This window comes from Physella acuta, unplaced genomic scaffold (genome assembly GCF_028476545.2).
Source record: "Physella acuta isolate Inbredline_101_S28 unplaced genomic scaffold, ASM2847654v3 ptg001929l, whole genome shotgun sequence".
Classification (NCBI taxonomy): domain Eukaryota; kingdom Metazoa; phylum Mollusca; class Gastropoda; family Physidae; genus Physella; species Physella acuta.
This window is the reverse complement of record NW_026733434.1, coordinates 2185-23706: the sequence shown is the minus strand read 5'-3', so window position 1 is coordinate 23706 and position 21522 is coordinate 2185. Positions and strand designations below refer to the sequence as shown.

The 21522-nt window shown below is 34.1% G+C and overlaps 1 protein-coding gene across 3 annotated transcripts; it reads left to right on the top strand.

The window, feature by feature from the left end:
- Positions 1 to 1289: 1289 nt before the first annotated feature.
- On the top strand, positions 1290 to 19353 carry LOC131931256 (uncharacterized). Of its 3 annotated transcripts, XM_059287979.1 has the most exons (9): positions 1290 to 1381; positions 1595 to 1611; positions 3354 to 3535; positions 6143 to 6344; positions 9712 to 9990; positions 11777 to 11815; positions 12936 to 13022; positions 13140 to 13166; positions 18869 to 19353. In XM_059287979.1, the coding sequence occupies exons 1-9, from the start codon at positions 1359 to 1361 to the stop codon at positions 18922 to 18924; spliced, it is 912 nt and encodes a 303-aa protein (XP_059143962.1). In that variant the 5' UTR covers positions 1290 to 1358; the 3' UTR covers positions 18925 to 19353. The 3 variants fall into 3 exon arrangements, with proteins under 3 accessions (XP_059143962.1, XP_059143960.1, XP_059143961.1); XM_059287977.1 differs by lacking the exon at positions 1290 to 1381 and having other exon boundaries at positions 1400 to 1611; XM_059287978.1 differs by lacking the exons at positions 1290 to 1381; positions 18869 to 19353 and adding an exon at positions 13501 to 13535 and having other exon boundaries at positions 1400 to 1611.
- Positions 19354 to 21522: the final 2169 nt, after the last annotated feature.

The following is a 21522-nucleotide window of genomic DNA, read 5'->3' as shown; positions in this document are numbered from 1 at the left end:
ATCTATTTCACAAAGACAAACAACTGGTAACACGAACTCTCGTCTGTTGATCAACTTGAAAATCAAACAATGGTGAAAGTTTGATTTCATTCAAAATTAGTTTTTTCAACATCTATGGCGTGTCTGCTAGATAGAGATATGTGTTTACTGCACTGTAATACCCAATAATTAATTTCACCATCCTCAACATGCAGGGTTTGATGAGATTTTCTCCTATTGTGTGAGGGTTTTTTTTTTTGCTTGGCAATTTCTAATGAGACTTTATATGATGTTTGCTCCAATATCGCGTTTCCTTGGTTCGATCAAGTCTCTGACGTTAACAACTAGCTTCACGACGAAAGAACTCCATATCTAAGTTATCTTTTTTGATGTGCTCCGAATGACTCGTCCCAAAATGACTTTTTAGCTTTGAAACCTCTATAGACTCATTAGTGATAACAACTTTGCACAGTAGCCTACGCATTATTTCTTATCTATTCCATTTCCAGTGATGTTAGTAAAGCCACATTTCAGAATGATATTCTTCTATACATTTATGTTTTTTTTTTCATTGCTAAGGTTTAGTCTACCAGTTGGTGACCCCCAGAAAGCCCTTCGCAACCCCCAGTTTGGGAACCCATGATCTAGATATTCTAGTAGAACATATGATTTACTCTAGATATCTAGATCTAAATGTCAACTAAAAACTTTCATATTAACCTTAAAAAGTGTTTTTAAAAATAAACACAACGTGAAAAATATTTTTATGGGGGGGGGGGGGGGGGGGCGGACACTAGTAAAAGTGTATGTTTACTATATAAATTCAATCTCGTTCGGGGTGGGGCGGTAGACTTTCTCCGCCCCCCCCCCCCCCCCCCCCGATGAGATGATGGGTAGGCCTAGAAAACAAAATCCTTTGCTACATTTTGCGCTCTCGCAAGAATAATCATAGCGGTGGTTGTGTAAACTCGGGCTAGGCACTGTGCTGTATTCACAAGAAAACAATCAGCGCTGATTTCATTTCAAGATCTCTAGATTTTAACCAATAAGTTAATAAAAAAAAATAATCGACCGTCGGATTTTATTGCTATAGGCATACACGTGCAATATTATTGTGAATGGAAAATATTCCATACAATACCATTTTCCCCTCCTTATCTACGCAGCGAAGTTGCTAGCAAATGTTGATTCTTTTAGAATAAGATATTTATTAATTTTTCAAGCACATATTCGAAGAAAAAAAACGAAATTTTCAAATGAAAACTCTTTTAGTCAAGAGTCTAGATAATGATATAAGATCTAGGCTAGACTCTAGAAGTCTAGATTTATGTCCGGAAGTAGCCAGAACATCTACAAAAAGGGAAGTTTTTAAGTTTAAGATGAGCCATTTCTTTTCTAAAACGTAATTTTTAGATCTAGATCTAGATCTACATAATCTATGTCTATCTGAGTCTAGAACTAGATTCTAGATTAAATGCTTATGTAACAAACACAATTATTCTTAATAAAACTTAGAACTCTAGCTAGATTTATAAAAATAATGTATGATCATTTATTATTATGAGATGCCATCGATCGAAGTCTTTATCAATTTGATGTTTCTTATTTTGGAAAGTGCAAGATTATTGGAAGGTAAAGTTAAATATAAATAAAGACTAGAAATCTAGATCTAGACAAATTTTAGATCTAGAATCTAGGGATAGATCTAGAATCTAGATTCTAGATAGAACTAGATCTAGAATCTAGAATTATGAATATATCTATTTTCCTAGTAGATCTAATAGATCTAGTCTAGAATCTAGATCTAGAGTAAAGTTCCACGCGCGGTTAAAACACCGGTGCGGTCATCGCATGTTTATCGCTTCGTACAATATTTGTTTTGATGTTTTATACGAAACTACCGATATCTGCTGTAAACCTGTCCATTTCTAAATATATCCAGGTCAAATTCTTTTGTTTTTCTCCTTCTGGAAGTCGAGTTTTTAAATTTTAAAGTTTCGAGGTATGACGTCGAAGGCGATTCTAATTCCCCGTATGAAAAACACTAAGTCCCGGATGAGATGAATAAACCAACCAATCAAAGCTTTTTATAACTAGGTTAACTATAAATAGCTTCTACAATATGTGCGGGACACTGTACATACGATAGATTAGGCTAATAAAGCAACCTGATAGGTGAATAGGGGTGGCCGCAGCTTGGGTGTCGATTTGGGTGGTTTCACCGCGCTGCGTAACCAACGACTTGAGCTAGACTAGCCTAGTTCTAGATGCTCTACATTTCAAGCTAAGCCTAGAATCTGTATAATTTCTATTTTTTTCTGCTGTTTTAAATTATTTCGATCATCTACTTCTTCTAAATCTAGTTTGTGTCTCTACATACAAGCATATCTAAGCAAATGTTACGTTATGTCTTGTCAGTGGTTGTTACGTCCCTTTGTTATGATTATTATAGTTGCGTCCCTTGAGTCATCACTGGGTCAACTTTTAATGTCGTTAATTAATTTAATTAACATGTTTTTAAAAATGGTTTTGAAATCTATTAATTAATAATACAATCAACAACACGTTTAAAAGTGTAAAATATTTATTTTATTTATTAAACTAGGATTAAAACGTATAAAACACGATCGTTACGCAAGCCGGTTCAGATGGCCGCAGGGAAAAAAAAAGAGGGGAAAAAAATATCGCAAGTAGCACGTCACTAAAACATGAATATCTCAAATTCAATGCGTAGGAATATAAAATGATTGATACATATTAAGAGTAGAAAGGCAGAGGAATAATATAGTACTTTGGGTTTGTTTCTGTGTTAAACGGTTACAAAATAGCGCCCGATGAAAGTCGATGAAAGTCGGGAGTTCGCTATGTGTGACCGCGCGTGGAACTTTACTCTAGATCTACTTACAAAATACTAAATAGTAAATAGATCTATTAAAAAATAGATTCAGATCTAGATCTAGTCAGATTTATAATTAGTACCTTACGTTACTACTAGTTTACCGATCACTGGCTTCACAGTATTTAATTTTATTAAAGTGTTATTAAAAATAGTTGGTGGTAGGACAGTGTTTAAGTTTTTCAACTGTATGTCAGTGAAGTGTTGGTGCTGCTAACTAGATCTAGATCAGAGTTTCTTCCTGGCAACTTCTAGGGGGGGAGATGGGGGGGGTGGCAGATGAAAATTATATAGAAAAAATTTATATACGTTTAACAGCTTCTGTGCCGCCTCCCCCCACAAAAATTTCGTGCCTCCCCCTCTACTGGAAATCGTATTACTTACTAGAATAATAGGCTACTAGAATCTAGATTCTAATTACTAGTCTTACATTGTCTTACCATTACAGTGCAACATTAAAAATGAATTTTTATTTCAGGACAGTCTGTAACATTGTCTTACAGTGCAACCCCCAACTCATGCACTGATGGCGATCTTCTAGAGGGAGTTGATGTCATCACTCTCACTGGGGAAATAAATCTGGAAGGTCAAAATTCAACTGATTGGAACCTTGATATTCCATTTCAGTTTAGAAAGAATGGTGCTCTTCAGTTTCAAACTGTAAGAAAAGTTTTATTTTGTATATAGAAGAAGGTTTAAAGTTATCCAAAAAAAAAATTCTTATGATAAAGTGTTACAAAATCTAGTAAAAATATCACTTATTTTAAAATAATACAGAAAAATTATTGTAAGGATATTACTTACTTACTTACTTAATCCTCATCACTCCCTGTGGAGTATAGGGCAACAACTTAATCCTCATCACTCCCTGTGGAGTATAGGGCAACAACAAATCTCCGCCATTCCACCCTGTCCTGGGCGAGCCACTTTAGTTCATGCCAGGTTTTGCCAGTAGCCTGTACCTCTTCTTCCATCTCCCTCCTCCATGTTCCCAGTGGTCTTCCTCTACTTCTCTTTCCGGGTGGGTTCCACTTCAACGCCATGTTGGGGAGTCTTTTTTTGCTCATGCGTAGGACATGGCCCAGCCATCTCCATCTCCTCGTTCTAACTTCTGAGACAATGTCGTATAATCCTGTCCTTCGCCATATTTCCTTGTTCGGGACTTTGTTGTCCCACTTTATCCTGAGGATGCGTTGGAGGGATCTTCTTTCAAAGCCTCTGAGTCGGCTGTCTACTTTCTTGTTTAGTTTCCATGACTCTGCAGCATAGAGGAGTACAGAACGTACATTAGACTTATAGATCCTTATTTTAGTTCTCTGCTGCAGTGAGGATGATTTCCAGATCTTAGCGAGTCTGTTGAAAGCTTGTGCTGCCATTGCTATTCTGGTGGCAATTTCTTTCTCCATGCTGCCATTTGCTGATATATAGCTGCCGAGGTACTTGAAGTCTTCGACCTCTTCTAGCTCTGCTCCATTCGCAAAGGTCTTGAGAGCACTTTTGGTTTTTATTTTCATTAGCTTGGTTTTTCCGGAGTTTATCTTTAGCCCAACGCTTTTGGCAATTTGCTCTATTCTTGTGGTTTTCGCTTGGATGTCTTTTTGGGCATGTGAAAGTAAAGCCAAGTCATCAGCAAAGTCACAGTCCTCTAGGTGGTTTGTAAGTTCCCAAACAATTCCTCTTGGCTTATCCTCAGTGGCTCTTCTCATAATCCAGTCTATTACCACCAAAAAGATGACAGGTGAGATGACACAGCCCTGTCTGACTCCTGTTTTTACCTTGAACCATTCACTTTGTTGATTTTCGTGTCGCACACAGCATTGATTATCATAGTACATGTCCTTAAGTATGTTTATGACTTTTCCTGGAAAGCCATATAGCTCTAGTCATGTAACGACCAAATATTTGTCTTGCGCACTATAGTGGAACAGTCCCTGGAGTGGAATTCGTCTCTCTACATCAACTACATAGATTTCGAGAAAGCATTTGATAGCATCCACCATCCATCATTATGGAAGATACTAGAGCTATATGGCTTTCCAGGAAAAGTCATAAACATACTTAAGGACATGTACTATGTAAGGATATTAGCTATGGATTAATTCAAAAAAAAAAAGCAGGCTAAAATGAAGTCAGCTCCCTATATGTCACATAACATATTGACATGTAATACTTAGAAATCTAGTTGTGTTGGAGGAAATCCCATCCAACATTACAATTGAGAAGAAGAGTGAGGATTAGGATTGTATTTAAATAATGTTCAAGAGCATGATATACACTAGTGCAGTTAACAAAACTTTATATCATTTGTGTTCACTTGCATGCCTGTGTTTCAACATAGAATTAGGCACACACACAAAAACTTTGAAAATGCTTTAGGTTAGCATTAGTAAGTCACATAAGATTTTAATCTTCATTATTGTTCAATATGACGTAAACATTTAAAAAACCTTTAATTAGATATCCATTTTAATATCAATATTAATCTATAGCCTAGAAAATGCTTTTTGAAAAAAAACTTGTTTGTGTTTAAATGGCTACAGTGCTTTGACTGTTACGGTGGGTTAGTTTTTAAGTAGTGTTGTTGTGATGCGATTAATCATTCAGCAAAACATGTCGTCTGCTAGAATTCTTCCCATTCAAATACACAATGAGCAAATAGATGAGCGTAGTTGGGTGTTGTCTTGATCAAGTTATATTTTTTACCCCGATGAAGTTTTGCTTATCTTATGTTGTGCTCAATATTCTTAGCCTGAAAAAATTTACAAAAGGCAAGTTTACATTTAGCACTAATCAACCATTGTTAAAACTAGATAGGTCTCATTGAATAAAACACAAAAATAATTGTTACAAGTATGTGTTGTTGAAATTACCATAAATCATTGTTTAAAAATAGAAAGTCAGAATCATCGTTTTTGGCAGCCATTATTACCATGACGATGGTAAAAAAGCTTAGGTAATGCGACTGCCTATTACCATTGAAAGATTCCTGTTAAGATTCTGTTAAGATCTCTATAACTTTACCCAGTAAACCAGTAAAGGTCAATGACCATGTTGCTGAGCACACAATGCCAAGGTCACATAAATAATTTAACCCTATTGCAACTGCCTTAAAACACTTCAATGACTAAAATTATATACAAGAACTAAGTCGGATTGTAAGGCATAAGCTTCATTTTTCAATTAACCATTACATTATTTTAAAAGCCTAGAATAATATTTTGTTTGTGCTGTTCTTCTAAATTTAGATTTAATTGTATGTTTCCCCAGCTCTGCACAGTTCATATGAGCAGCTACTGCCAGACTGACGGCAGTGAGTGTTACTGTACGGCACGTTCAGGGAATGTTTACCACTTCACATTCACCAGGTTAGCAGCTCTGTGGCTGAGTAACTCCACAGCAATGACTGAGCTGGCAAAGTTGAACACAACTGATGTAATAAGGGCTTACACTGATGTCCCTGTTATTCATGGTAAATGTTTGGCTTTTCTTGTTGGTTTAAAAATTAATGGTAACATACATTGTTTTATGTGGGACGGAGTGGTCTAGTGGTAGAGAGCTGGACTGCTATCCCATAAGTCTTGAGTTCGAATCTGGGTTCAAGTCAGTAGACCGTCCATGAGTCCACCCAACTCTGATGGGTACCTAACTCACGTTAGGGAAAGTAAAGGCGGCTGATCATTGTGCTGACCACACTATCTCTTCATATGCCGAGGTCACTGAAACAAGTGAACTCTGCTTCACTTGCCCCATAGTAAGGGAAACTTTACTTTACTTTATACATTGTTCCATAGATATAAAGGGTAGACCATAGAGATTTTCTAATTTTACTTAATATTTTTAATAGATAGGCTTATATTAAAACCAAATATTTTTTCCTTTTCTATATATTTATTGATTAAAACACTTATTTCAGTACTAGAATGTTTGGTTAAATTGATTATTGTGCTTGCATCTTCAGTTTTTTTAATCACATTGATAGGCTATTTAAGAGTTTTTAAAAAAAAAATTTACTCAAAGTAATATTTAACACCAGCTGACCCACGATGTAGCTTACACTGCTACAGGGTTCCCGCGGCCTCCTGAAATTCCAGGATGTCCTGGAATTCTCCTGGAATTTCAAAAAACCAGAAAAGTCCTGGAATTCTCCTGGAATTTTAACATTTCTCCTGAAATTTTGTAATATGTCCTGGAATTTTACTCGCATCGATAATTTTAGCGAATATTTTTTTCTTGCGTTAGATTTCTAGGTAATCAGATCTGACCGCCCCAGTAAAAATGGTCTGCCTTTTCGATTCTTCGCGTTACAAGGCACATATTTTAAAATATAGACATAAAGCTGTCTTTAACATGTGGGTTTGGTTAAAAAAAATTTCTCACGTCTTTCTATGTGTGCGGCTCTGTTTAATAGGCCTGACTTTTTTTTTAAATTGGAAATTTCAAGTAGGCCTAGGCCAAAATCTAGTTTTTGCGCAGCTAATTTGAATCTACAGTCCTAGATCTACTTTCTATTTTTACATGCGTGTTGTAATACTACCACCCTCCCATCCCGCATCCCAGTTTCTTTCCCACGATAGGGTGGGGGAGGGAGGACCGCTGGTTGGGTATATGAAGTGAACTCTGTGTGACCCGCTAGTGATGTCATCAGCAGTATACTACAGGCCAACCGTAAGCGAGATGAACTCAAACTGACCCCGCGCGACCGTGTCTAGCTGGAGGAAAAAATACGCTACCGGCATTAAAAAAAAAAACTATCTGAAATTCTATTTTTGGCTGAAATATTTTAAATTTTTCAAGTATTAGGGGTCGTCCATAAATGACGTCACACACGTAGCGGGAGGGGGTCCGTAATTTTGTGACGGTGTGTAATGGGGGGGGGGGTTCAGATGGTGTGACGTCACACTTTTGCATCATAAAAAGCAATGTTAGAAAACGAATTTTAGCCATTATTTCGCGTTTTAGAAAACTGTTTTAATAAATTGCAATAGGAATTGATCAAAATACTCTATGTTGACGGCGTTCTGACAAGATTTTGGAAAAATATCGATGTTTTAAGAAAAAATCAACATCAATTTTGAGAGGGGTTGTAGGCTGAGGTGTGACGTCATTTTAGGGGGTGGTCTGGCTTATTGTGACGACATGTGCCGGAGGGGGGGGGTAAAAATCGTCAAAAAAGCGGACGTCATTTATGGATGACCCCTTGTCCTTTTTTCCAAAATACAGTTTATTTTTAGTAGGTCAAATCTAAGCTACTCAGGTTGATCTACTTGTTCATCAAATGATAAAAAGTTAAAATTACAGTTATGCTATTTACTGTTGAAGACTCCCATTCAAATCACAATGCCATGTCCATTTTTAAAAGACAAGACATGGTTTCAGCTGTTCTGTTTGTTTATAATTGACATTGTTAGTACGGATGATGACATTGGTGAGGGGTTAAGTCACTTGACACTGGGATATAGCTATGATTGCTAGGCTCAATATGTTTCTCAGTAGCAAACATCTTAATTAATTTATAATTATTTTACTAAGTGAATTTACTCACACTATTTCAGTAATCATTGAATTGAAAACAGAAGTGCAAACATATAATTGATTAATATTTTAAATTAGTTTATTGCTGAAATTGTTTTCTAATATTTTTAAAGTTGTGAAATTTTACTTTTTTTTTGGGGGGGGGGGGGGTGGAATAATAAAGAACTGTTATTTTCAATAGTCTGTTTACATCTCTGTATAGTATAATTTATTTCTTTTGTGGTAAGTCAGGGTGGGAAATTTATGAGATCAATTTGTGACAACAGGCCTTAGAACTGGTGCTGGGGAGGGGGTTTATAAACAGGCTTAATTTATGGACAGTGAGTAGTTTAAGAATAGTGTCACATTTATATATTAAACTACTCATTGGCATAAGTGGGGGGGGGGGGGGGGGCTGATGAAAAGGGATAAAAAATTTGTTTACAAAAAGCTCATTTTATGCTGAAGTATTGAATTATACACAGTCAAAGTTAAGAAAATAAACTGCTACAAGACTACACACTGATTCAACTTTTCTCTACCTCAATTGTGTAGTAGAAAGATAAAAATTGTTACAGGATAGTGACTGGTAAAAAGTGCCACCAAATTTTCCAAAGGGGGGGGGGGGGGAGAGAAAGGAGAGATAGCAATTTTATAAATAACAATTTATAAATGGGAGGTGTGGGGTGCAAAATTGAATCTACTTTAACTAAACTAAATGGTTTAGAAACAGTTACTTTTAAAAATTACAAATGCTATGCTACATAGCATTTTATAAAGACCACTTCCTATTTAAGAAATGTCAAACTCCCTTCCATTCAGCGCGGGGTTGAGTCGTTGTTGCTTTTTAATAGGTTAAATTATGTCCTGGAATTTTGGTTTTTCTCCTGGAAAACTCCTGGAATTCTCCTGGAATTTCAAGTTCACTTTGGTGTAGGAACCCTGCTGCTATCTAGTTGTTAAGTTTTCTACTTATCAACAATTCATAATTTGTGAATTCAACAATCTATTGTAAAAACAATATCAGTTGTTATATCTATAAACACTGAAGTAATTATAACTGTCAGTCCATAATAATTTCTCAAGTTTTATATTAATTAATATTTGTACTATATTTTGTTGTAAGAAGAAGCAACTCTTTTATAAAGTGCCATTTTAATTAATTGAAAACATTTTATTTTTCCAAGTAACATAAACCTACTGGTTGCACTTGAACCTTCAAATACATTTCTTAAAAAATAAAATTGACTTTTATAATAGTAGGCTATATACACAATTATTTCTGAATTTTATTTGCATAACTGGCACAATATTTTCATGAACAGGGAAAGAAGTTGTTCGTCTCTCCAAGGATGGTAAATCATTCCACTTATACAAATCATCTATTGAGCTGGACCAGAACAAGGTCCACACGTTTGAGTTCTGTGTGGCTAATTTAAAAAACCCTGTACTAAAGATGCAATTTGGTTCTGAAATTATACCAAGCCAGCATTCCCAGTGCATATTACATCGCATAGAAGCTAATGCTGTATGGTCTAATAAGACTTGCATAATCAGCTACACTGATGATTGTCATAGAAGTAGATTTTTTGCTTATCGGATTGGTAAGTAAGCAAGTGCCTTTTATACATTCAAGATTTTAATTAACCAGTGTTTATACATACATTAGGTCTAATGTAAAACTTCAAAATTTTGAAAAGCATATTTCATGGTTAGAGGTTAGGTTAGGTTTGTCTATTGTCCCTCCTGGCACATAGGCTGCTGACAAGAGCTTTTTAGGCGCCTCTGTCCTGGGCTAGTCTCTCCAACAGTCCCCAGGTGTATCCAATCTTCTTGGTGTCTTCTTCCAGGTCACATCTCCAGGTCATGGTTAGAATTGTTTGGAAAATCTTAAGTTTTTTATTGTGATTAAAAAAAAAAATTTGGGATAAATATCTTCTAAAGAAATAAATTGTCTTCAATATTACCAATAATAAAACTACCATGAATTGCCATTTTAAAGACAATAGTCAGTTTCTAAGATCGTTTAGCTTGAATTTTGTATAGCCAAATTGTAGGTAACTGCTCAGGTATATCAAAATTCTCTGACAGTCATTATAGATGCATTAGTTATTTTAAGTAACAGCTTTTAACATTCAACTTTAGTAGGATGCTCATATCTTGGATTGAACATTTAAAAACATAGGTTTTGAAAACTTGTGCAAACTTTTACTAAATCTTAACTGAAAAAGTATAGGTCATATTTGATAAGTACATAAATGTGTATTTAATGCTAGTTCAGTACAACTTTTTACAGAAGAAATTTAAGACTTGTATTTTACAGCAGTAACAATAGATAATATCCTTTTCAATTTTGAACACTAGTAAATAATCTGGCGTTTAAGATACACTAGTGCCAACTAGTGCAGCAATAAAGGAATCTCCTGATAATAAAGCGCAAGTGATCGCCCCTAAACTTTTACATTACACTACTGGGAATAACAACTCTTGATATAGATATGCTATTGAATAAATATTTACATACTAAACTTTTTAAAATAGAATAGTATCTTGTAGATAAAAGAATTAAGCAGCAAGTGAACAGAACAAAATGCATGTATAATAGTGCTGAACATTAGGGCTATAAATTCATATGCGTTTTTTGAGAAATCTGAAATAGTATCAAGTACTACTTCATTTCACCGGAATTTAACTCAAAATTTAACATAATACAGAGAATTAGATCTTTTACTTTTATTTGAAATTTTATTTATCTATCTAAACAGTACTCAGATTACAGGCTTTTGAAAATCCACAAATCGTTGATACAGAACTACAAACTTGTTACAATAATTAAATATGAAATTTCATCAACTTAACTCTAATGGTACTCAAGTTATTGTGTTCGCAGACACACACACACACACACACACATATACACACACATACAGTAAAGTTTCCCTTTCAAACCTGACGGTCCATGGGGCAAGTGAAGTAGAGTTTATTTGTTTCTGTGACCTCGGCATATGAAGCGATAGTGTGGTCAGCACTATGCCCAGCCGCCTAACGTGAGTTGGTTGGACTCAGGGACGGTCTACTGACTTAAACCCGGATTCAAACTCGAGACTTACTGGTTAGCAGTCCAGCTCTCTACCGCTAGACCACTCCATCCCATACACACATACACAGACACACAAAATTGCAAAGCTAAGTTTTTCAGACTCAGGGAAATCTCAATTTCAATTTTTTTGCAGGATTACAAAACATCCTCAATACATTGTATACAAGAAAGTAACAAGGGGTTTTAGATTGCTTATAAGTACTAAAAAACTAATATTAACACTAAACTAAGTACTAAAAACTAATATTAACACTAAACTTAATAACACCAAGATTTTTAATTCCACACAGTCAGGTCCATTCAAGCACCATTAGCAGCAAGAATCACTTGTAAGCTTGTTTTTTAAACTATTTGACCAAATAGACTTTATTTATTTTCCTGTTCGCTATGTTGTTTTCTTCTATAGTCAATTTTTCTTTTTCCTTACTATTTTGGTGTAACTGAAATAAGATACAACTAGCCTTAGCTGTTTCCTGTTTTTTTTTTTTGTATTTTTTGGATCTAATTAAAGCCATCCAGCACCCAGTATGTTGCCCTGATTATTTTTACTTCATACAAATCTCCTATAACTGCTAACCATACTATTTTTAATCTGAAAAAAGACACCACATAAATGATGTCACACTCATGGGAATGAGAGGGGGGGGGGGTGATGACACCCTTATGCATGTTAAAAAGTAATGTTATAAATTGAGGTTTGCTGTTGTTGTGTTTTATGCTCTTGGAATTTTAAAATTCTTCTTTTTGTAAATTCTAATAAACATACACGCAATGTTGACAGAGCTCAGCTAATATTTTAGAGAAATTACTGTTTTAAAAAACAATAATTGTAGTTATAAGGGGAGAGGGGGAAGGGCCTGGCTTTAACTAACGTGTGGCAATGGGGCGAGGATGAGGAAGTAAAAATTGTTTAAATAGCATGTAGTTGTTTATTGCATGACCTTTTACCAAAGCTGATCACTTACCAAGCCTATTCACAGAGAAAATTAGTCTGGCTGATATATATATATATATATATATATATATATATATATATATATATATATATATATATATATATATATATATATATATATATATATATATATATATATATATATATATATATATATATATATATATATATATATATATATACACTCTAATTCATTTGCATTTGATTTAAGAAGTGTCTTTTTATTAAAGAAATAAAAATATGTTGAAATCCAAGCAAGTTTTAAAAATAAGAAACTTTAAGACTATAGGCAGCTAATTTAAAATTGATTAATTTGTCATTTTAAACTAATAAAATAAATTCTATTTTTTATATTCCATCATGAAACACTTGTTTTTATTTTAAAAATAAATATTCATTCCAATTTTAAAACAAATATTTTGCACGGTTTTCAGTATGTAATGTGCACTTTACTTGTTACATTTTATTCATTAAATACTTTTTCTTTTGTCAAGCTTCTGATGATCCAGTAAAGCCTCCCAAAAATTTAATGCTTCTGGCTATGGGGTTAGGGTTAGGTTTTACCATAGTGATTTTTATTGGTAAGTTGGCCTTTTGATTATTTTACTTAAATGTCTTAATGTACTATATTTATCTGGCGTAGCACGTGTACAAAGTGTAAGTTTAAATTTAACGCTTTGAATTATTTTCTTTTACAGGCAGTGTAATGATAATGAAAAAAAAAGGTAAGACACAGTTCTTTCATTCAGTATAAAGTTTCTGTTTTTGTATAACTAACCTCTTTATGTATTGTATGTTTTCAATTTTGAACAAATGCTTTATTTACAATTGATGGTAATCGGTTTAGGATTAAGGTTAGTGAAAATGTGTAATTTTGTGTGAATACCATCAATAAATTGGGATGGTGTGGTCATGCAGTAGAGCACAGGGCTGCTAACCTGAATGTCATGAGTTCAGATCCTAGGCTGTAGGCTGTAGGACATCCCTGAGTTCATGACACTTGTTAGGGAAAGTAAACAAGTATTTAAATATTGACCAAACTATCCCTTCATATGCAAGGTCACAGCAATAGATGAACTCTACTTCATCTTCCACACAGATTACCAAGTTCAAAAGGGTAACTCACTTTACTTTTATTAAAATAAAATGATTTAGGTAAATATTCATTTACTATCCAACGTAAGTGAACCATAAGATCTGTACTACTGCAAGCCTGTAGGACTGGGGTCCTAAAGCCCATATATTAACCAGATTGTGGACAGGATGGAAATAGAGTAGCCTGTCTCACTGCCATTTTATTTCTTAGATAAAAGGTTTGTTCCTCTCAATGGAAACTGCAATATTCTCCCTGGCTTTTCCCATGATATGTATGTCTCAGATCAAGCCCAATAATAATAGCATCAAATATATTACGTGTAGATATATTAATTTGTGTGTATATCTATATCTGTCTGTCTGTCTACCTGCTGTCTGCTGTCTATATCTATATATATATATATATATATATATATATATATATATATATATATATTTATATATATATATATATGCTAATTGGATGTGTTTGTATGTTCATACCTCAATATAATTAAGCTATTAAAATAGAACAATTTTATGCTGTAGGCCTATTAATAACTAATTAGTTAACTTCCATGTTGTTTCTATGAAATTTCAACACAGTGTTTTGTATGACATGTTATTGTTCTTTTATTTGGTATTGAAATTGTTTGTACGATTTTGTCTCTATATATGAGACTTGGGTGTGGTGAATGGCATATTGCTAAGTTTAATGCGACGCCCTCAGTGTTGTAATAGATCAATTGGTGGCCCATAGACATTATAAGATTTGGGTGATTTAGATGTTTGTGATGCTATTTTATTCAGTTCTGTACTATATTTATTTCGAGCTTCCCAATTTATTTTATTTAAGAATGTTCTTTAACTTAGTTATATAAAAGAATTGTGCTGTTTATTATACAACATATTTTTATTTCTTATGAAAGGAAATATATTTTTAAGATATTTGTTAAAAATTTAAACTATAATGCAAGTTTAAATAAACTTAATTGCACTCACTAGTTGCACTTGTTCATTACTGTTAAGATTGGACGAAACCTATTTTTGTAAATGTTGCCTTTACAGTGGAGGTAAAAAAAAATTTTTTTAAAAGAAACAAATTATAGCTGAAAAAAATATTTTCTATTTCATATTTTAAGAATCAATGCTTTAAAAGATGCAAAAATCAGAGAAGTGGTAACTATTCTGGTCTACATTTCTATTTATTTACATCAACCTAACGTTTTAACCAGAAGTTTTACTTTAAGTAAGACTAACTTTGGTACTAAATTTCACTAAAGGGACATAACTCTGTCAGGAATTTAAACTTACAATTTTCCCTGTTCTTTGACTACACACAAAAATAAATGAAGAAATCATTTAGATTTATTGTTAAATCTATTCAAACAGCTGTGAAAATTAATCAACAATGACTAATCATTACTTTTTTTGATTGAATGCTGATGTGAATTTAGCAAATATGTCACAGATTAGCAATAAAGTTAGTGCATTAGTGGGCATTTTGAAGGTACAATGGTATTTACTATTATATAAGGCATAGCAAAGTTATTTTTAACACAGCTACTGATTAGTTAAAAGGGTAATTTAGTACTTAGCACCAATGAGGAAACTTAAAGAAAGAGAAAAGAAGTTTTGATTTGAGGTCATTGATGATAAAATAATCAATCAAATAAAATTTCAGAAATAGTAATGTGAATTGTTTAGGGTGGTATTGAGGGTTACTTTTTGCTATTGTTTCAAGTTCCCTGTCATTAAACTCCTGCTATCTAGAATATTAATTACAACTACATAATATTAGGTTCTAAAATCAGTCTCTAAAACAACGCGATTCCTGCTACAATTTAAAAAAAACAACCTATTTTGTAATATATTTGGTGGTAGTTTTTGTGTGGTTGTGGGAATGGGGAGGGAGGGAGAGGGTTGCAATGTCACATAATTCTATTGAGATGTTCTATAGTGATGTTATGAAACGTTACACAATGAGGAAGGAGCTGGTTAAAACTGAAGCCTAACATTACACTCCTCCAGTCAATACCCCAGGTCATTTTTCCATTGTCCCTACCCCCAGATCAATTACCCCCAGGTCATTTTTCCATTGTCCCTACCCCCAGATCAATTACCCCCAGGTCATTTTTCCATTGTCCCTACCCTCAGATCAAATACCCCCAGGTCATTTTTCCATTGTCCCTACCCCCAGATCAATTACCCCCAGGTCATTTTTCCATTGTCCCTACCCCCAGATCAATTACCCCCAGGTCATTTTTCCATTGTCCCTACCCCCAGATCAATTACCCCCAGGTCATTTTTCCATTGTCCCTACCCCCAGATCAATTACCCCCAGGTCATTTTTCCATTGTCCCTACCCCCAGATCAATTACCCCCAGGTCATTTTTCCATTGTCCCTACCCCCAGATCAATTACCCCCAGGTCATTTTTCCATTGTCCCTACCCCCAGATCAATTACCCCCAGGTCATTTTTCCATTGTCCCTACCCTCAGATCAAATACCCCCAGGTCATTTTTCCATTGTCCCTACCCCTAGGTCAATTACCAACCTCCCAAAACTTCACCCAGACTCATAAACAGCAGTAGGATGTTACCCTTGACAATTATCCATCAGTTAAGTTAATGGTGAAGGTGGAGGATATGATTTTGTTTAGGAACTGAGTTAGGGATAGGGTGATGGATATGGGGAAAAATGGGGATAGGAATAGGTATAAAATGTATTCTGTATTGGGATAATTACGCAGGGTGGTAACTGATAAGAGGTAATTAAACGAGGAGCTAATGTCAAAAATGGGGAGGGTGTAGTGAGTGACATCATGGGCTTAGTGAAACATGTAACATTTTGGTTAACATTTGAGTTGTTGTATGCCTATTTACACAATTTTTGAGACAGTAAATTGTGTTTTAATATTATTGGCAATCCTCTACATCACGGGTTCCCAACCTGGGGGTCGCGACCCCCCTGGGGGTCGCGAAGGTATTTCTGGGGGGTCGCCAACTGGTATACTAAACCTTAGTAATTTTAAACAAAACATAAATATTTAGAAGAATTTTCTAAATTCGGCTTCATTAACATCACTGGAAATGTAATCGAGAAGAAACAAAGCGCACTGTACAAAGTTGTTCTCAGTCACGAATCAATGAAATCTTCAAAACTAAAACGTCATTTGAGACGAGTCATTCGGAACACACCAAAAAATATATGGAGTTCTTTCGTCGGTAAGAAGCTAGTTGCAAACGCCAGAAACTTGATCAAACAGGAAGTTTTAACCAGCATTAGTGCAAGCATCAAATGAAGTCGCGGTAGAAAATGCCAAGCAAAAAAAAAAAAAAAAAAAAAAAAAAACAATAGGAGAAAATCTCATCAAACGCTGCATGTACGTAAATGTTAAATAATACATTTTTATTGAAATTAAGCTTTCACCATTGTTTGCTTTTCAAGTTGACAAACAACATACGTGAGTTCGTGTTCGCAGTTGCTGGTCTGTGTCTATATTCATGCGGATGATAGCAAAGAAGAGTTGCTCTTTTGTGAAGATAGCATGGAGAAAATAAATACCTTTTTTGAAACTGGATGATTAAAGAATAAAATGGGTTAGAACGGCTGTGGGGGTTTGTACGGATGGTGCGCCATCTATGTTTAGCTTAAAATCGGGCTTTCAGAAAACAGAAAAGATTTAGTTCCCTAACCACTGCCCTAACCAATCGACATCAAGAGTCTATTGCTAGTATAAGTCGTAAATTATATAAAATCTGGAGCCTCAAAGAACTGAGCAAAACATTAATATAGATCACAAGGTTCTGCTCTTCTACACTACAGTGCGCTGTCTGTCAAACTAAATGTTGTAAATTGTGTTTTTGAATTAAAATCTGAAATCAAATTGTTCTTGGGAGTGCAAAGGAAACAAGACTTTTTGGTATACTTAAAACGACATAGAGTGGTTGGAGAGAGTATCATACCTAGCAGATGTGTTCGAACATCAAGATAAGCTTAACCTAAAGCTTCAGGGAAAATGAACGAATATTATAACTTTCCATGATAATCTCGGGGCATTTTTATCACAGCTGCAAAATCGGTAAAGAAAACAAATGTTGGAAATTTTGTAAATTTGAGAAATTCTGCGGTGTGGTAGATGAATCTGATTGTGAGATAATTAAAATTTTGAAAGAAGCGAGTTCTGGGCATCTTGAATCTCTTGAAATAAGTTGAAAACGAACTGCATCGCTATTTCTCTGAGCTGAAAAAAAAGAAGAATCTGCATTTACGCATTACCCATTCTCTTCTTCCCTTGTTGCCAGCATTTCCGATGAATTACAAGATGAATTCTTTGATTTGCAGAATGATTCCGAGTAAGATGAAAAACTGCAGACACAATGTTGGTTTAGTATTCACCATTCATACCCAAACGTAAAATTGATTTACTTTTCGAGAATATATTTTCAACACTATTCTTCGATTAAAAACAAAATTAAGATAATTATAATGACATAGGTTGGCGTTAACAAAAAATGGTTTTAATTATAAACTTAACCTCGAAGGTTTAGTGAATAGTATGCAATTTTACTCATGCTATTAAAACAGTTATCAAGAGTAGTTTATATTGAAAGTCTACTAGAAAATCTTAATTTAGTGCTTATTAATTTCCATACTAATTTTGGCTTTTTAATTCTATAGGGGTCGCGGGTCACTTACTTTTTATAAAAGGGGGTCGCCACTCAAAAAAGGTTGGGAATCACTGCTCTACATATTATTTAATGGTTACCTGTTGTTTTATTTTTATTGTAGATATAGAGCATGTGTGTGTGCAATGTTGTTACACTTTCTTAAAATGATTTCATTGTTTATTTTTCACTTAATTCAACATTGACAGTGTAAAAAGCTATATACTCTTACATGATACTAGTTTTATAATTTTTGTTTGTGGATATTTTAATTGAATAACATTTGGGGTTGTTGGAGGGTGAAAGTAAGTAACAAGCAGTTTTCTCTATAATGATTTGTGTAACTGTCTTATCAAGGAATAGCAGGTGATTTGTATGTTAACTTTTAGAATCCAGTAGAAGTGTACATGTTGCTGCAGTTTTTTTATTTTTTTTTAAATTTTTTTTTAAAATTTAAACATACACGTTTCAGTTAACATTTAAATTTATAGGCCTACATGGCTATAAATGGCTGGAGCAAAGCCTAGTCAATGACAGCTACTATATATAAACACATACATACTGATATATTACCAAACATACATACATACATATATACACATATTGAGAGATATTTGTAATTTAACCAATAAATAATATATAATTGATTTACAAGTCGGCCTATGGTTTTTTTTTTTTTACAGATCTGTTGACTGACTGCAGCAAGATAGATGATGATGATGATGATGGTAAACAATAGAATGAATTCACCAACTAACTGGTAGATGTTTTTAGTGAATAATAGCCACACTGACAACCCAAATTTGCTGAAATCCATACTGACTACCCAAATGTGTTATTAGAGCTATTGCCACACTGACAACCTAAATGTGCTGATAGAGCTGTTGCCACACTGACAACCCAAATGTACTAATAGAGCTATTGATACACTGACATCTGTAAATGTGCTTCTAATTCCTTTGTACTACATCTTCAAGCCACTGACAACCCAAATGTGCTGAAATCCATACTGACTACCCTAATGTGTTAATAGAGATATTGCCACACTGACAACCCAAATATGTTAATAGAGCTATTCCCACACTGACAACCCTAATGTGCTGACAGAGCTGTTGCCACACTGACAACCCAAATGTGTTTATAGAGCTATTGCCACACTGAAATCTCTAAATGTGCTCCTATTTCTGTTGTACTACATCTTCTAGATACTGACACTGAAACAACTCTATTAAACAGCACTTTATCACAAAACTTTGCCCTCAAATGTTGCTTCACATCATGAAGAAATGCAAATTACACCTGATAAAGTAATCAAAATCATGTATATATTGCTTCAGTCAAGAAGATATTCCCAGGGACATTTCATTAGCTACAGGTTTGGTAAATCTTATTTTAAGTGTTGATGTCTAGCTATCACAAAATATAAAGTGAACTTATACTACAAAAAAATATAATCAAAGTATTATGTAAACATTTAAAATGAGTTTACGTTTTTATGTTACAAATTAAAATGTTTGTAGTTTTAAATGTGTTGGTTTTAAGTTGTTTGACTTTACATCTGTTAACAAATTGGACCAATTTGGAATTTAATTATCAACATTCAATTTTTTTTCTTGTATGGTACCCATATACATTTGTTGTGTAAATTATAAGTATGGTATTTTATGCTTTAGGGTTGTCAATAAGATGACTTACATTTAGTGCTGCCTTTTGACAAACAGAAATACATTTCTAAAATAATATTATATACCACTAATCTAGAGGTACACATTTTTATAGACATATATAATAATAAAGTGTCAAGAACTATAACAATTTATTTGAATTCTCTATATACCACACAGATTTATAGAAGTACTAAAATGTAACATTATTTATTGCCTGCATTATGTAAATTCTTAAAATTTTTCTAGGTGTTAACTTTAACCAAAACTTAGCGTAACATAAACTGTAATGAATTACACTTTACTCTCAAATAAGAAATCTATTATAAGATACCAGCACAATTCATTAAAAAGAACTAATTCATTTTGTTTCTCAAACTTTACCAAAAGTGTATAAAACTCTATACAGATCCTCTTGTAGTGTCTTTCTTGGCAATAGAGGGCTTTATAATTATATCCCTGTACTGTAAAAAATATATAAACACATAATAGCTAAATAGATACATATAATTTATAGTTTATTTAAATCTTAATTTCACAAGAGTTTTGAGTACATACCTTCCACATTACATTCAGATTAAGCATTTCTAGATAATCATTTTAAATGGCACACTAAAAACACATTACATTTGATCTGATTTATGTTTATATTCCTTGATTAAACCTCATATAAATGGTAAACCATTGTGAAAAAGTTAGTTAAATGTTATGATTTTAGCTTTGATTAGATATTTAATTCAAGAGACATGAACTAAGATAGAATAATTCAAGGGAAGCCAGGACTGTCAGAAGGGAGATAATCAAAACATTGATCGCCTTGGTAACGGCTGAGTTATGTGTTGTGTCTCCTCTATACCCCCTGTGGTTGTGGCTCGAATAGTTTTCACATTGACAGGTGTTGTTGTGGTTGCGCATGCACACACACACACACACACACACACACACACAGGACAGCAACTACTGCTACCCATGTGCTCACCTATATTGTCGTCCAGAACTACACTAAACATTGATGAATCAATCAAACCCAATGCGACATTGTCTTCCAGGCATCTCTTCGGGGGGGGGGGGAGAGGAAAGGCTCTGCCCCCAATCCCCCCCCCCTCCAAGAAAGTCCACCCCCCTCCCCGAACGAAATGGAATTAACATAGAAAACATACTTTTACCAGTGTCCGCCCCCCCCCCCCCCCCCCACCCCCGAGAAATAAGTCTGGAAGAAACACTGATAATAGTCCTGATCATTTTTTTTGGTAAAACCTTTTTCAAAATAACGTACAAATACAATACATGCATTGAAAACAAAAGAAATAAACTTTTATTCAGTCTTTATGTAATCCCAAAGTACTTTTAAAAAATAACTTAAAAGGCTGTGGTAACCCATACAATCTTGAAGAAATTTACAATTGAACTAGAATTTCAAAACAAACATTGAATTAATCGGAAAGACAATTCAAATTTAAATATGGGTAAATAAACATATGATGCGTTAAGCAGACTTAAAATGATTTATTATTACTGTCCCATTAAAATTGAGTTTGTAATAAGGTTAGCAATGGTAAAATATCTTGAAAAAACCAACAACACGTACATAGTATAATGTTTTACAGTTAGCTTTTCAATATAATAAGGTTAGCAATGGCAGGGGCGTAGCGAGGGGGGGGGGGCGGGGTTTG

Bases quoted from the DNA above. Each gene is read 5' to 3' on its own strand.
- LOC131931256 (XM_059287977.1), top strand. From the start codon at position 1,524: ATGATCATTTATTATTATGAGATGCCATCGATCGAAGTCTTTATCAAT. The intron at 13,023-13,139 runs GTAAGTTGGCCT...TTTCTTTTACAG, and splicing joins TACCATAGTGATTTTTATTG to GCAGTGTAATGATAATGAAA. The intron at 13,167-18,868 runs GTAAGACACAGT...TTTTTTTTACAG, and splicing joins AATGATAATGAAAAAAAAAG to ATCTGTTGACTGACTGCAGC.